General features: G+C 37.0%; 2 protein-coding genes across 2 annotated transcripts; both read left to right on the top strand.

Annotated features, from left to right (window-relative positions):
- Positions 1-661: 661 nt before the first annotated feature.
- Positions 662-4,901, top strand: LOC121431177 (thialysine N-epsilon-acetyltransferase-like). Its single transcript, XM_041628687.1, has 5 exons — positions 662-1,274; positions 2,009-2,152; positions 2,797-2,973; positions 3,437-3,477; positions 3,880-4,901. The coding sequence occupies exons 1-5, from the start codon at positions 1,007-1,009 to the stop codon at positions 4,105-4,107; spliced, it is 858 nt and encodes a 285-aa protein (XP_041484621.1). The 5' UTR covers positions 662-1,006; the 3' UTR covers positions 4,108-4,901.
- Positions 4,902-6,838: 1,937 nt separating this feature from the next.
- On the top strand, positions 6,839-16,405 carry LOC121431408 (actin, clone 302-like). The gene is made up of 5 exons (XM_041628972.1): positions 6,839-7,013; positions 11,542-11,721; positions 13,107-13,343; positions 13,940-14,177; positions 15,130-16,405. The coding sequence occupies exons 2-5, from the start codon at positions 11,584-11,586 to the stop codon at positions 15,657-15,659; spliced, it is 1,143 nt and encodes a 380-aa protein (XP_041484906.1). The 5' UTR covers positions 6,839-7,013; positions 11,542-11,583; the 3' UTR covers positions 15,660-16,405.
- The last annotated feature ends 641 nt before the right edge of the window (positions 16,406-17,046 follow it).

The raw sequence follows: 17,046 nt of genomic DNA on the forward strand, positions 1-17,046 counted from the left end.
TACTTTAAAATGACACATTCATACTTTTGCCACCGTTGGATCTAAATTTGTAACCCCCAAAATGTGCACTTTGAAAACGATTTATTCTTATTTGAAATAATAACTTGTAAGAGAGGCATCACTAAATCGAACTGCTATAAATATCTAAAATGAATAGTTTATTATCATGTCTGATAGGAATCTTGTCAATTTTCAAATAGAAATTCTATTTAACCTTGACAAGAATCTCTGGCTAGCCAAATTATCTTTGAGTGGATTTATTTTTTCAGAGTGTATACACTCTAACTTTCTGAGATTGTCTCAAATGTTTGTAGTTATGGTAACAAAACTACTAACATATATTAATCAAATTAATCACCTTTAATATAAAAAAATTGATTCATTCGATTCAAAGTCTATCCAATCAATTCAGGATAAAACAAACAAGCTCTTCAAGACAGGAATTTCCTTGGTCTTTGTAAACGTTGACATATCACTTCAGCTTTTGGAGGTGTGCGTATACGTATATACCACCGATTTCATCGATTTTGAGGATCGGAAGTAAAGTCTCGGAACTGTTGTTGGCTCTCACCACGGTTACCGGATCTGAAGGTGCATAAAAGGCCAGGAATGTCCCGAAAAGGCTCAAATTTGTCACTGTTCATTGTGAGGCTTTAATGCAAACTCAGACGTTACAGGGTAAAGAAGAGAAGACAGAAAGAACTAAACAAGAGCCATTCACGGACCATTCAAAACAGCGCTGTGTGTGTCACACTCGAATACACTTCTTTACACGAAAGAAATTGTCTCCTTGGGCTTCGATCAATTTTGGAGAAGATATTGAAAGCGAGGTACAAACTAAGCGAAAGTGGTATTTGCGTCACAGTTTGTAGATTTTGCTAGTATATATTCGTGACACTTCAATCATCAGAGGAGTTTGATATTCTCGAAAAGTTAAAAACACAAAGCTTAGTTTTCACTTGACGATTAGGAAATTGACAGCTCGATCCAGATCTTAACCATCACCATGCTAGGAAGAATTTCACAGCGCGCATTCTCCGTTTCGACCAGGCATTCTGCCAACCTACTCGGGGTCGTTTCATCGGAGGCGACATCGACAGCGAGGACGGCCACGGGGCGCACGATCGGCAGGTGCTTGAGGAAATCATTGCTGAGGAACTTTCCCGAGGATGACCTGCTCAGCTGTTTCAACAACATGGATGTGCAAAAGAGGTTTCTTGGAATGTCTGCGATTAAAACAACACCAATTGCTTCTCAGCTCAAAGTGTCAGAAGGTATGTAAGAATTTAGCATTTGTGATGACATTATTATAAAATTGAGAAAATAGTATATTAGACCATGGAGCTATATCGCTCCACGATTAGACAGTCGACACTAGTATTCGTCGATAAGTTAAACTTTTGAGGGGCAATCCGGCATTTCTTTTAACTAAAGGTCTAAGCAATATTATAATTATAATGCATGTATGGTCACTATCAATTGTAAAGCTATGATATTGTCTTGTTTCCCTTCAACCTATTGTATTTTGAATATAAAGGAATAGCTGAAATATATCAGCATTTCAAGCAACATCTATGCCCGTTTCTTTTTCTGTAGGCCTATTATTGAGTAAAAAATAAAACCAAAAGAAATGAGGGGGCCTTATATGGCGCCAAGGGGGATGTTAAAATCCTGATCGAGCGGAGCGAGCGAGCAAAAATTTGCCTATGTAAAATGTGCAAAATGTAAATTTTCTTTTGTGATATATTTCAGCATAATATTAAGAAAATAACGTACCTTACACATTTTAATTTCCACCTAACTTTTCCCCATTTTCTTGGTCGTTGAACTTTTTAGGGGACCGCGTGTCCCCAAGCCCCCCCCCCCACGCCAGTGAGGGCTACTTAGGGAATTAATAAAAGTGACAAAGTAACATATATTGCATAAAAATATCGGTTCAACAAAAGAACAACAAAAAAGAGAATCTATATATATTGATAGGCCTATTCGATCTTCCCATCTTAAACAGACGCCTACGAAGTCGATCCGGAGCTCGTAACACGGTACGTTGTCCGGCCCGCGGAGGTCGACGATTGCGGTGATGTCCTAAGGCTGATTCGAGGCCTCGCAGAATGGGAGGGCACCATTGACCAAGTCGAAATCACGGAAGAAGGTAACTTATTTCATTTTTTATAGGTTAAAGAAAACGTGGTAACAGTATATTCTTGCCATGAAATTCATTTGTTTATAAATCTTACGATTAGGTGATTCCGACAGGAGTTGAATTCGTCAACTGCATTTGATGTGATTTGACTTCGTCATGTTCTGTTGCTGCTCATATCTGCCACTTTGATGGGAGGTCCTTTAGCGCTTCATTCTGTAAGAGATTGAAAACGTAATGAAAGAGTACCCGAGTTCCCCCTTAAAAGATAACAACTTTATTCACTTAAATTCGAATGTAGATAGACAGGATTAACTCTTGAAGTCATTCTTATAGGAGTCGACATTTTATAAACTTTGATCTCATCCCCTCTTATCTCACCAAAAAATGAAAGATTACTTATCTCAATAAAATAATTGAGAGCGTCATTTGTCAGTCTTTTTTTAGTAAAATGTACGGGAATGAATTCAGCTCCCTTTCACAAGTATCGTGTAAATAAAGTATAACATTTCAAAGTTTTTATGTTGTTCAGATCCTCCCATCAGTATCATAACGTAACATCGATATAATATGTTTATCATAGTGTCTGAAGATCGAATGTCAATTCTCCATGGTTTATCATTACTCTAAAACTATTACTTGGTTTCTTTGAACAGATCTGAAAAAGGATGGCTTTGGATCCAACCCTTGCTACCAGTGCGTCCTGCTCGAGGCCTTTGAAGATGATGATGTCCACAGCATCATCGGCTATGCCATGTTCAGCGGGGGCTACTGCGCATGGAAGGGGCGCACGATCACATGGGAAGATCTGTTTATTCATCATGATTACAGAGGTAAGAAAAATAGATGAGAAACATTTTGGGTTGATGAAAACCACAACTTAATCATAATCCTGAGTGTATTCATGACCATCATCATCATCACCACCACCACCACCACCACCACACCATCGTCATCATCACATCAACACCACAACGAACGCCACAAAAACATTAAAAAAACACCTGCATGAATATACAGTACTAGTACATGAATTCGTTCTCATTTTTTTAATGTTGTCGGTCTATTTTAGACACAAAATCATGCCAATCAATGAATAGCTAATTAACTATGTTTGAATACTGGCAATAACGTGAAAACGTCGGGAAATAAAAACTAATGAATTCGATCAATGACCCCCGCCTCCCTCAAAAAAAAAGGGGGGGGGGTAGAATATACATTTAAAAGTGTACCAATGATAATGTTATATAGACATTGATAGTAATATCATATTTGAATTTGATCTTTTCTTAATAGGTAAAGGACTTGGTGCTGTATTACTACATGAAGTATGTAAGGTGAGTTTCATGATTTCATTTTTTATAGTTTCTTCTGCCCCGCCCCCTTTAACTAATTGCTAAAACTTATAATTACAAAATCAAATTGTACACAGCAATTAGAAATCTCGTCAAATAATTACTGCAAGTTTATAATCGCATTATGTTAGAATAAAAAGGAAGAAATTACCAGTTTAATTTCTTGGAATATTTCGTCATTTTGACCATTATTTTTCCTAATTATTATGATAATGCCGATAAAAGTGATGATGATGATGATGATGATGATACTATACTTGATCATTATCTTTGTCAGCTGCATCTTTTATCTCTTCCTCTTCATCCCCGCGATATGATTGTTGTTGTTGCCATATTTTATCAGTAAAGTAACAAAATATCTTAATTAATTCATTTCAATCACAGATGGGCTACCTGGACGGCTGCAAGTACATCAGCGGCTACGTCGATTTCGAAAACGACCGAGCCAAGCAGTGGTACGAGGATGTCGGTTTCGAGAACCAGACCCAGAAACACGGCTACAACATCATGTCCATGGCCGGCAACTCGCTGCAACATTACGTCTTCAACCACAAACCCATCGAGAAACTCGGAAAGAGAGGAGTCCACGTGTCATCGCTTGTAACAAATTGAAAGAATGATTTGCTTTAATGTGATAATCTATTTAATGTTTTATGACGTAAAGAGACATGGAGTATGGCATTATAATATGTAAGGCTTAGTCGAGCCGTGCACACGGAAAATGAGCTGCAACATGTGTCAACCGCACGCCAATTCGCGGAAACGTTGTGCCATATCCACAAGCTAATTCGCTGCAAAGTTGTGCCAACCTATTATAGGTGCCATAACAGTGCACACGATTCGCTGCATCGTTGTACCGAGCGCACGGTAATTCGCAGCAATATTATGCCAACCACACGCGTATTCGCTACAACAGTGTGCTAAACACATGCTAATTCGCTGCAACAATGTGCCAACTGCACACAAATCCGCTACAACATTGTGTCCACCACACAAAAGATGCCTACAAGTACTAGTTTACTTATTTACTTATTTGCCACTCATGAAGTAAAATTATCATTTTCATGGAATATATTTGTGTGAACTAAACACAAACTTACAGCGTGCAATATGAATATATTTTCATGATTGACTAGTATACTGGCACTATATAGATATTTCAAGATTTGTGTGCTAAAAGATCTTATTTTCTTTGAAACTTAATTGAATGAGGTGCTTATATGCAGTTCTAGTTTATGACGTAATGTTCTAAGAGTGTATTGTATTCTACTAATATCATTGATGATATTTCTCTTTGCCAACGATCATGTGTATTCACATTATTCATAATTGTAATGTATTTATTATTTTAGAAGAAGAAGAAGATTGAAGATGATTAAGATGATGACGATGACGAGAAAGAAGATTATGAAAAAGACATAATGGCTGAATATAGTTATAGCTCCGCAGTCTATATATGGCGAAATACCGCAGCTAAGAATTCTGACAAATTTTGATAAAACTATATTGTCAACAACGAGAATGAAAAACACCCGCTGAAAAGTGAAATTCGAAATAACTTGATAAAGGAATGGCCGGAGTTCAAGTTAAAGGTCATTTCTCAAGGAGAATCGCGATTTGTTTAAACATTCCAAACTTGCAACGTCACAAGAAAACCATATTCTCCCACCGTATCTCTGTGGCGTTTACATTCGGGGAGATAACTTTGATTCTGCAAACATTCCTTAACATTTTTTCAAGTCATAAATGTATTCTGTTGGAAAACAAAACCTTGATATAATATTTATTTAATTACGATATTTTTTGTATGTATTTATATATTTATTTATATTCACAATGTGTAGTTAGATAATCTAAAATGCGATTACTGTGTTTTACTAGTTAGTTCCACTTTAGCGTCAGACGATTGAAATATGTCCTCGTATTCCATAAAGGAAAGATCAAACTGCCCATAATCAATTTTTTATGGATTCCATTAAGGAGACTAATAAAAAGTAAACATTTCCTTTAAGTTATAACTGTTGAGCATTGCCACCGATGTTAAGAACACAATACATGTATCTTTGATCTCTCGCTGAATTAATCAAATTATTTGATTCCATGCAGAATAAATATCATGATACAGGCCACGAAACAATTAGTTTTTATGTACAAAATCTTTACTGTTTCTGTTTAGATTTCATAGATTGCTATTGTTTGTTGGGTGATAATAAAACTAAATATAGATATAAAAATGTACGCCTATAATGTTTGCATAAAGTCTATGATTCTTTACTGTAATACAACGATTGATTGAAGGATCGATTGATCGATCGATTTAGTTTGTTGATAGCGGCAAGGTAAGGGATTAAAGGAATGAGACACAAGAAGGTTGTGTTATAGTAGATGAGAAAGAAAGAAACAAAGAAAGAAAGAAATAAAGAAAGGAAGGAAGGAAGAAAGAAAGAAAGAGATAGAGATAGAGAGAAAGAAGAAAGAAAGAAAGAAAGAAAGAAGGAAGGAAAGAAATAAAGGAAGGAAGGAAGAAAGAAAGAAAGAAAGAAAGAAAGAAAAAAGAAAGAAAGAGATAGAGATATAGAGAAAGAAAGGAAGAAAAAAAGAAAGATAGATGGATGGATGGATAATAGATAGATAGATAGGTAGAAAAAAAGAACGAAAGAAATAAAGAGAGAGGGGGGGGGGTATGTGGGAATGAATGGGGGCGTAGGGAGGGTCGGCAGGACATTTATTCAGCTCTCTAGTGCCGTGGAAAAATTGCCACTTGGTCTACCGATCCACTCTGTTCCGTCTGGTGTACTCCCAATTGGTCTAAATGGCAGGGGCCGCGCCAGGGGGGGGGGGGTCGCCCGCCCCTATTATTTTTTCAGTAAAGGCCTATAGTAAACAAAAGAAAATGGGGGAAATAGAAGAACGGAGGAGCGCATTACAGAAGAATTATCTGGGCCACAATTAAGTTATAAATACCTCTATAATTCAATTGAGAAAAATATTACGTCACCTTTACCGTCTTGCCACCCCCCCCCCCCATCAAAGTATCTTGGAACCGCCCCTGTTACCTAGGAGATAATCTACAACCAGTTCCTCTCCTATTAATTTCTGATCAATTGCAAATTTATCCCATTTGTCTAATTTCTAGTAAGGCAGCCTATGAATTTCGTCCAATTTCTTCTTGATCTAACACAATTTATTCTATTGATTAGTTGAACTGGGTATGAACCAACTTTTCAATTTGACAAATGCACGTACATGTAAAACCATCTTGATCACCCTTGTTGTACCGCGTCTTTAAAATACTAGTTGCAGTCTGGAAAAATACTATACCCGGAATAGAAAACAACAATCGTCTGCTGCATGATTGTTGTGTACATGTATGTGGTTTTCACTGAATTGAGATCCTTCCATTCAGATCCGCACAACGTGAAAGCTTATTTGTGAACAACGTGAGCTGTAAAATTACAAAGATCTGTGGATGTGACTCCAATATATGATATATCAACCCATATTTTGCAGCTAGCAAGGTAAGAATGCGTTGCTGTTGTTTGTTGTTATTTTTTTCTTTACTTTGTTTACTGTTTTGTCACAATATAGTGACATAAGTGTATCTCTGTGGACACACATTACGAGTGCTCATCTACCCTGCATACAATTTTTAATACGTTGGTCGCTTGTGCAGAGGACACGCCCACCTATTCTAGCTCTCAGGCTGAGCGAATAGTAAATTATTTTCATCGTTCAAACTGTTTGCTTACCGTTGATAATAGCAATAACATTGATGATCAAAATGGACTCGTCGGAGACGCGAAACTTTATGGTTACACTTCGTAATTCCGAAGGTTCGTAATTCCGAAACACGTAAATTGCCTATACCTCGATGTTCGTTAATCCGAAAACGTAAAAGGGTTCTTTAATCCGAACATTTGTGGCGTTATTCCGAACTTCGGTAATCCGAAAACGAAATAAGGTTCGTTGTTCCGAAGGTTCGTTAATCTGAAAACGAAATAAGGTTCTTAAGCGTTTCGTTTTCGGACTAACGAGCCTCCGGAATTACGAACCTCATTTCGTTTTCGGACTAACGAACCTTGGGAATTACGAACCTTCAGAATAACGAACCTTCGGAATATCCGAACCTTGGGAATAACGAAGCTTCGGAATTACGAACCTTCAGAATAACGAACCTTCGGAATATCCGAACCTTGGGAATAACGAAGCTTCGGAATTACGAACATTCAGCAGTTCAGAATAACGAACCTTCGGAATATCTGAACCTTCGGAATAACGAAGCTTCGGAATTACGAACCTTCAGAATAACGAACCTTCGGAATATCCGAACCTTGGGAATAACGAAGCTTCGGAATTACGAATATTCAGCAGTTCAACGAACCTTCGGAATATCCGAACCTTGGGAATAACGAAGCTTCGGAATGACGAACCTTCAGAATAACGAACCTTTGGAATATCCGAACCTTGGGAATAACGAAGCTTCGGAATTACGAACCTTCAGAATAACGAACCTTCGGAATATCCGAACCTTGGGAATAACGAAACTTCGGAATAACGAAGCTTCGGAATAACGATGCTTCGGAATTACGAATGTATGCGAAACTTTCTTGTAAATCACAACATGCAGGGAATAGTTTTAATGAGGGAGGGGTGGGGGCAGGTGCATGCAAGAAATCACAATAAGAGAGTATAATAAATATATTTTTATGTATCAACAACTGAAAAAGCGGGGATCAAACATTAATGTTGTTACATATTTGTATCATGAAACATAAAGCATACTTATTATTTTTACCGATTACAAAGTGATTATATGTGACTTTATTTGTTCCATCGGATCCGTAACAAGTTTTTTTGTAATGAAATCAAACGAAATGATGCGACATATAGGACCAGCCCTATGTTTCTGAACTGTATGAAATCATTATGAAAGATTTCTGCCTAAATGAGACAGAAAATCGTCTACAACTCTTGAACGCACACACAGGTCACGGAGTGACCCTGAGTGCAAACAGCTGACTGTGTTACAACGTAGGGGTGATACATTTTCGCAATAGGTGTGATCAAACTCACTGGAGGGACTTTAATTCACTTATAACAAAGAAATGTGTACTGAGTACTCCTGTTGAATGCTCTGATGAAAATTATATGAGTTTCACATTCATTTGAACGGGAGGACAAGATTATTGTATATATCGAGTGCATTATCCATAAATCATACTACCATTGCGACCCCTGCCCGGCCGATGGTTCAGGCATGACGATCCTGAGTGACGTCACCGATAGAGACCTCAAATGCCAGGACAGCCTATTCGACAACTAACTTCATCTAGTAAAAAACACGTATTGAAGATATCCAATGGGAAAATGGCTTTCATTTTCATGAAATATACATTCCGTTCCTCAATAAATCTTTAACCCCGTCGTTAACTGCCCATTCATTCTCGAGCAATGGGGGAATGAATACAGAGTGTCTCAAAATTTGTGTGAAAAAAAGTGCATTTTCCATAGAACTTCTGCCAAAAAGCAATGCGTAAGGGAAAGATTAGCCCCAAAACACGAATAGATGAGTTAATCAAATGGAATGAATCATGAAAATCAGTGAAATATAGTTTCTCCTGTACTCATTACTGAATACCCCGACTTAATACGATTAATTTTTCCCCCTCTCCATCAACTTTTAAGAAAAAGGGTGCATATTTTCATAAAAATATCATGTGTTATATCGACGGACGCCCGTGCGTACGAGCAGGAGGAAGCCAAATGTCTCGTATTTTTCATAATGTTCAACATTATACTTGCTTGATTTTGTTCAAAAGAAGTTTTTGTTGGGATGGACTTGCCCTATCTCTATTATCCCTTTCACTTTTCCCCCTATTTTGTTATTCTTTGAATATTCTTCCACTCCCCCCCCCTCCGTCAAGAGGGGCAAACATTTTATGACAGTCATGTCCCCTAAAGAAATATATAAATCACAGGTCATTAACATTTTGCCGTCCAAAGTTTTCAGACATGCAAACAAAAAAATGATAAAACGATTTTTTTTAAAGGGCACCATTTTTTACAATTTAAATAGGCCCTATCTATATTAAGCCTTATGCTGTACGGATTAAAATGAATGTTCAATCTTGCGATCCAAGTATATCAATACTTGCGATCCGAGTATATTATCAATAGCATGGCCTCAAGTTAAAGCAATAACAAATATTTCACAAATTACATAATTTTGCAGCTGATAAATTAGAACGGTGTATTAATACCTGATGATTATTGTTTGATAAGAAAAATTATGCCCTGATGAAACAGTTTCTGACAACATATGGTTGATTTTGTCCTGCATTTGATTTGTTTTGTTATTATTCTCGTTTTGTTTTGGTTTCATTTGATTTATGACTCTGTTTATTGTTAGAAATGTTGATTTATCATTGTAACTTATGTTCGCTAATTTGTAAAAGAAAAATGTGCATTTCATTTTGATTGTAATCCTTTGTTTTTTTTTTAATTGAAATCAATCATAATTAAATTGAAACTTATTCAAAGTCCCCACCCCCCTTTTTCTCGGGGGGGGGGTGTAACCTTGGGTCCGTCTTACAAAGAGTTACGATTGATCCGATCATCGTGAAGTACATGGAAATCTATCGACACCACAATTGTTTCTTCATGAAGTTTGTACAATGTCTTTTGTTAACAAATGAAAAATGTTAACATATCAAAATGCATAAAATATTTTGAACAAACATATATTATAGATGTTGACATTAATGGTCGTCTATAGTTGTGATTGATTGGATCAATCGTAACTCTAGCAATCTGTATGGCGGGACCCTGGTGTTAATTTAGTTTAAAGGGGAAGTTCACCCTGACAAAAAGTTTATTGTAAAAATAATAAAAAATATTGCCGAAGGTTTGAGAAAAATTCATCCAATAATTTAAAAGTTATTAGAATTTCAATTGTTTGATTTGTGACGTCATATGCGAGCAGCATTCCTACATAGCGAATGGTAAAAAAAATCAATGAAATGTAATTTTCTCAGAAAATTGAAAATGGTTTTCACTGTAACTTTTGTATATCAATAGACAAATCATTTCATACCCGATCATGAAAAGAAAACAAAATTAAGGCATCAGGAACCATACAAAATTTGAAATTCATACATTTTTATATTACATAACACATGGGGCAGCTGCTCGTTTATGACGTTACAAATCCAAAATTTTGAACTCTAATAACTTTCTTACTCTTTAACGGATTTTCCTCAAACCTTCACCAATATTTTTTACTATTTTTCGGCTTTTTTCACGACAAAGTTTTCTTCAGGATGAACTTCCCCTTTAAGGACAAGTCCACCACAACAAAAACTTGATTTGAATAAAAAGAGAAAAAATCAACAAACATAAAACTGAAAATTTCATCAAAATCGGGTGTAAAATAAGAAAATTATGGCATTTTAAAGTTTCGCTTCACTTCACAAAACAGTTATATGCACATCTCGGTCGGTATGCAAATGAGGGAACTGATGACATCACTCACTATTTCTTTTGTATTTTATTATATGAAATATGAAATATTTTTATTTTCTCGTCATTGTCATATGAAATGAAGTTTCATTCTTCCCTGTACAAGTGGAATTTATATTATTTTAACACTTTGAGCTTTAGGCAAGGAGGTCCTGATCGTCAAATTCGTAAAATTGAAATATTGTATAATTCAAACAATAAAAAAACAAAAGAAATTGTGAGTGAGTAAGTGACATCATCGACTCTCTCATTTGGATGTAACTGGCTCGTTCATATAACTATTTTGTAAAAAAAAAATAAGCGAAACTTTGAAATGTCATAACTTTCTTATTTTACATCCGATTTTGATGAAATTTTCAGCATTGTCGTATTTTTATTTTTCTCTATTGATTTCAATCAACATTTTTCTGAGGTGGACTTGAACTTTATTACTCCGATGTTGTAGGACTGTTCTTCGATCAATGTAAAATGTATCTCAACTTCATGGTGTTGAATTGAATTTAACACATTATGCATCCTTGATACCAGTTCATGAACAGTCTCCCTTACTGAGACGACTTGGCCGTCGACATGGCGTCAACAGAGGACGATGATAAACAAGCCCTGGTCATTGATCACGGATCGTTCGAAATACAAGCGGGGTTCGCCGAAGAAGACGCACCACGCACCGCTTTCCAGACCCTCGTCGGAAGACCACGACATAAAAATGTAATGATTTTTATTTTATCAGGGGGAGGGGAAAGGAACGTGTATTTGAGCGTGAAAAGAGAGGGGCGGGGGTGGGTGTGTATATTACGTTATCAGTATTCGAGTTATCCTAGTGTTTATGGGGCGTGAACAAAATTAAAAAATGGGGGGGGGGGTAGTGGCGTACCTAGGATTTTCCAAAATGGGGGGAGGGTAAACTCGTCCGGCATAAAAAGTTAAAAACAATAGAAAAAATAAAAAAAAGTCTTCAACCACAAATAAAGAATTTTGTACCAGAAAAAAATTGACATCCAAAAGAAAACAAAAAAAAAGGTCTTCAATCACAAATAAAGGATTTCGTACCAGAAAAAAATTTGACAAAAAAAAACAAACAAACAAAATATCTTCAAGTACAAAGGAGCGGGCCACTTTTGGCTCGCCGGGGGGGGGGGGGGGGTGGGCAGGGATACGTCCCTTGCATGGGTCGTGACTCGTCAGGGGAGACAGTCTGCCCCCCGTAGGTACGCTATAATGGGGGGGGGGGGGAGGTACTAACACAAAGCACAATGAATTGGATAGTTGTGCAAGTATATACTTGAAAGTGGGAATTCTGCATCTTCTTTATAATATAAAAAAACGCGATGGAAATCTTTGCATTTTTAGTATATTTACATGATTGTTTGTATATTCTCAAACCAATCTTTGAAATATAAATTGATAAGTGGGCTTTTAAAAGATCTCTAAAAAGAATGAGAAATTTCTCAAGAAAATGACAAGTATCTTGTCGTTAAAACACAGGGAAACCCTGATGCTGAATATATGCACTCTAAAAACATTTAGTAAAATGTTTACCCAATATCGGGTAAAAAGGGAACATGCATGTCTGTTGGGTATTTTGTTACACCATATTGGGCTATTCAAATGCAATATTGCGTAAAATTTACAAAATATTGAGTGAGAACTTTACCCAACCAATATGCATGTTTCCATTTTTCCCAATATTATTTTGGTAAACCTTTTTTTTAATGTGCAAACCCGTATTTAAAACAAAAGTGTCCCCCCCCCTCCCCTTGAAAGTGAATTGTTTTGCTGGGATGAAATATCCTTAATCTTTAGTTGAATTGAATTGAATTGAATTAGTTGATAACCTTTTTTTTTGCTTGTCAAATTTTTTTCTCCGAAAAATTTGCCCCCCGGCCCCTTGGAAAATCCTGGATCCGCCCCTAGGAGGGGGGGGGGGGTGCATAATATTTTAGCAAACTGATTAATTGACTTTGTAAATAAATTCCACTCTTCTAAACTTGTCATTTTCAATCAGATTGGTGGTCAGTATCATCTCATTGACTTTGTAAATATATGCCTTCTAAACTTCTAATTCTTGATCGAACTTTTAATTTTTTACTCAGATCGCTGGTCTGTCCAATACTTTGGCTGACAGCTACGTCGGGGACGAGGCCCAGAGGAAGCGAGGAGTTCTGACCCTTACCTACCCGATAGAGCGAGGTGTGGTTACAAAGTGGGATGACATGGAAGCTGTATGGAGTCATACTTTTTCCGAATTGAAATTCAACCCCCAAGAAGAACGAGCCGTGCTCTCACAAATCCCCAATAATCCAAAGCCGAACAAAGAGAAAACGGCAGAGGTAAGTTTGAAAAAAAAGGGAAAATTTAATTTCTCATGAGCGTCGATTCAAGGATAGGGGGGGGGGGGGGGGGCACGCCACTATTTTTTGAAGGAAAATATGATTTACTGTAAGTTCAATTTTTGAACTCTTTATTTTTCATTCAATGTTGGAACCCTCCCCATTAATCTTCCATTGGTTAGAATGGGCCCAACTTTTCAAACTATTTATAAAAAAGGTTTTGTTTAGGTTTAATGATACTTGACGACATTTCTAAGAAAGGAAAGCCAACAAATAAGAAAAATAACAACCCAAATATTTCGATGACATTTTAATGTTTTTTACTGAAACCTATATGTCTACATGTATGTCATGATATATATAATATAATCATTTCTTAACCATTTAAAGTTTGCTATTAAAAAAAACGTTTTAGTACAATATAGCTAATTACGATTATGACAATTTAATAACATTTTTTTTATTTGCTGCGAGCTGAGATTAGTTTTGGTCCAAACTCCTCATGGTTCGTCATTGTAATTCTCGTTCTTGCATTATATTAATACAGAAGAAGCTAATCCTGTGAAAACACAACCCATTCAATCATTTTTTGGCAGATATTTTTTGAGAAGTTCCAAAGCCATTCAATCTGTCTCGCAAATCAGGCGGCTCTCGCCCTCTATTCTTCTGGCAAGACGTGCGGACTCATCGTCGATTCCGGACATGGCGTCACCCATGTTGTGCCGATCCACCAAGGGAACCCACTCCCTCCTACAATTCTTCAAATGGACCTCGCTGGCAGGGACATGGATGAAGCACTATTCTATTATCTTGTCAGTGAACATGGATACAGTGGTAAGGGAGACCGCGACTGTATGTCTTATCTGAGAAAAATATCTTTGTAGTAAATCAGAGGCAAATAAAAGCTTGATTTTTATTGATTTGTTAATAATGAAATTTAAGAAACATTAAGGTTGTAGATCAGGGCCAAGTTGCATAAAAGTTTATTTAAAGGGGAATCCAGCCTTGGCCATAAAAGGTTGTGTTGGGAAGGAGAAAAATAAATTAAACAGAATGGCGAAAGTTTCAAAGAAATCGGACAAGCAATAAGAAAGTTATAGCTGCTTTAAAATTGAGATCACTAATAGTATGTAGATTTCAAATTGGCAACTGGGTAGGTAAATTATGACAAGGGGCAAGGACAACTTTCCCATAGGCCATGTACTTTATTATCAGGGATTTGTGGTTTTCTCCTAAATACCCACCCCCCTGGGGTAGTAATCTTAATATAATCCAGGTAGTATATTGTTTTATGTCCTCTTGAAAGAAAAAAATATAATTTGAAATAAAACTTTGGAGGAAAAATGACATTTTAGCCATAATATGTATCGGAGAACATGGAAGAGTAGTCCTTGCCTTACATCACTATGACATCCCATATGAGGCCAATATGAAGTCTCCATGGGTATAGTGATTACCAATATTTACAACTTTTAAAAATTCATAACTTTCTGTTTGTTTGTGCAATATTGTTCAAACTTTCACCTATCAACTTGTCTGATTTTTCTTTTTCGTATAAAAACAAGTTTTCATTTGGGTTAATTGGATTCCCCTTTAATGGTAATTTTTGTCATCCGATGGTAATGAGGGCTACCATGGCAATGCTGATCAACTGCCAATTAGAATCAAGAATTCCATGGCAAGTTACCTTTGTATGGAAAAGTTACCATTATGGTAATTTTTATGCAACGGGGCCCTGGTATGCATATGCGAAATGTTTATCTTTATAACTTTCTTTCTCTTACAGGAAGATTATCTGATCTCCGTGGCGTCAAGGAGAAGCTTTGTTACGTTGCGCTTGATCCTGACAACGTAAGCCAAGCCAGTACAGCAACGGATTCATCCAGTCAGAACACCTACGAGCTGCCGAGTGGAGAGACAATCACCATCGATCCTGCAGAGCGCTTCAGGATCCCGGAAGCTCTGTTCAAGCCAAGCATAATCAAGAAAGACTTCTTGGGTATCCACGAGATGGCCTACAACAGCATCAGTGGCCTTGAAGGCGATGTCCGCAAGGACCTTCTAAGGTTGGTCTACCTTGTGGGAGGTTCTACCTTGTTTCGTGGATTCAAGGAGAGAATGGAACACGAACTGACAGCCTTGGCTCCCTCGTCCATGAAGGTGCATGTCATCGCTCCTCCCGAGAGGAAATACTCCGTCTGGATTGGAGGTTCTATTTTTGCTTCTAAGAGACCGTATCGCGATGAAACGCATTGGGTAAGCAAGCAGGAGTACGAGGAGATTGGTCCGGATGTGGTCCATCGGAAATACCTTTAGACAGTGTCTGCAGAGATATTTCTGTAACCTGTTAGCTCCCTTTCTTGCGTTGTTCCATGAGGCGAAATGTTTGAATGTCCGTCATAAATATCAAGACACATGAAGATGACCATTGTGGTTTTCTAGGAACAAATTGCAACTTGTTGTTTGTCTACTTTAATTCTATTTTGTTCCCTGGAAATATGCCCTTATCAACATTTTATGTGGCAATAATGTAGATAATGTACATGTTTTATGAATTATATAACTATGAATAAATTCTTGAATTAAATGAATATTCTTATGCTGATAATAATTTTTATATTTTTGTTGACATTTCATTGACAAGTATACCCTAAGATGAACATGAATATAAGCGTGGTACCATCTAAGTTTCAGGTTTTACTCTACTTTATTACTGGTAAACATTTCGTCAAAACAGTTTATTTATCAACAGTTATTTCCATGAATATATTAACATTATGCATGTTTTGCTTGGTTCTCTATCATTCTGTAAACCGTTGTTTTGGAAATAAATCTCAGACCAAATTGTGAATCCAGTCTTGTCAATTTCTCGTTTTGCCAGATGGGATATTAAGGGAATTATATAGAATGCATTTGCTATAGTTCTTAAACAAAGGCAGATTATTGGGGAGATATGTAGCGACCATGCTTTGTACATGTAGATTTTAGCTTGCTGCGGATTTATAAGATCTGTTTATACATAAATGGACTTTCCGGATGAAAACATGTATTGTCTGTTTTGATATTTAACCAACTACAATAAAGTAATTGTTACATTATTTTTCAAAGGTGCAACGCCCCATCTGACGGGGGTCAGTTTCACAAAGCGTTATAACTATGGCAACTGGCTGCTGACTCATGTTAACATGGTATTTGTCATCAAATTCTTTGGCAAAGTTACATCAGTTGCAAGTCCGTAATGAAGCCAACCCCTGGGCCCCGTAACACGAAGGTTAGCGATTAATCGCTAATTTGAAAGAACGATTCTGATTGGTTCCCAGTCAGTCTACTAAACAAAATGCACGTGCAACGATGATCGTGATAGGACATTTCATTTAGCGATTAATCGTTAACCTTTATTGTGTTACGGGGCCCAGATCTTTTTTTTTTTCTCTCCCCCTCTCTCTCTTCCTAATTTCATGTGACCCTCTTTAAACCTCCATTTTCAGAAGAAATCGCACCTCTCTTCGCAGTCAGTCTGCTGTGCAAAGCCTCAGTTCACTCGAGTCAAGTGGTCTAAATGTGCCGCGTACAATACCATGTGTATACCAAAGGCCCTCTCCCTCGATCGTTAATCAAAGTTTCAAGCAGGGTCTGTGCATGCAGACTCGTCATACCCCCTCCCCAACTCTCCTTCTTTTTCTTCCTCTCTTCTTCTCCACAG

Source organism: Lytechinus variegatus, chromosome 17, assembly GCF_018143015.1.
Source record: "Lytechinus variegatus isolate NC3 chromosome 17, Lvar_3.0, whole genome shotgun sequence".
Taxonomy (NCBI): Eukaryota; Metazoa; Echinodermata; class Echinoidea; order Temnopleuroida; family Toxopneustidae; genus Lytechinus; species Lytechinus variegatus.

Excerpts from the sequence above, each read along its gene's own strand:
- LOC121431408 (XM_041628972.1), top strand. The coding sequence starts at position 11,584 with ATGGCGTCAACAGAGGACGATGATAAACAAGCCCTGGTCATTGATCAC. Across the intron at positions 13,344-13,939 it reads ACAAAGAGAAAACGGCAGAG|ATATTTTTTGAGAAGTTCCA; the intron begins GTAAGTTTGAAA and ends ATTTTTTGGCAG. Across the intron at positions 14,178-15,129 it reads CAGTGAACATGGATACAGTG|GAAGATTATCTGATCTCCGT; the intron begins GTAAGGGAGACC and ends TTTCTCTTACAG.
- LOC121431177 (XM_041628687.1), top strand. The coding sequence starts at position 1,007 with ATGCTAGGAAGAATTTCACAGCGCGCATTCTCCGTTTCGACCAGGCAT. Across the intron at positions 1,275-2,008 it reads TCAGCTCAAAGTGTCAGAAG|ACGCCTACGAAGTCGATCCG; the intron begins GTATGTAAGAAT and ends CATCTTAAACAG. Across the intron at positions 2,974-3,436 it reads TATTCATCATGATTACAGAG|GTAAAGGACTTGGTGCTGTA; the intron begins GTAAGAAAAATA and ends TTTTCTTAATAG.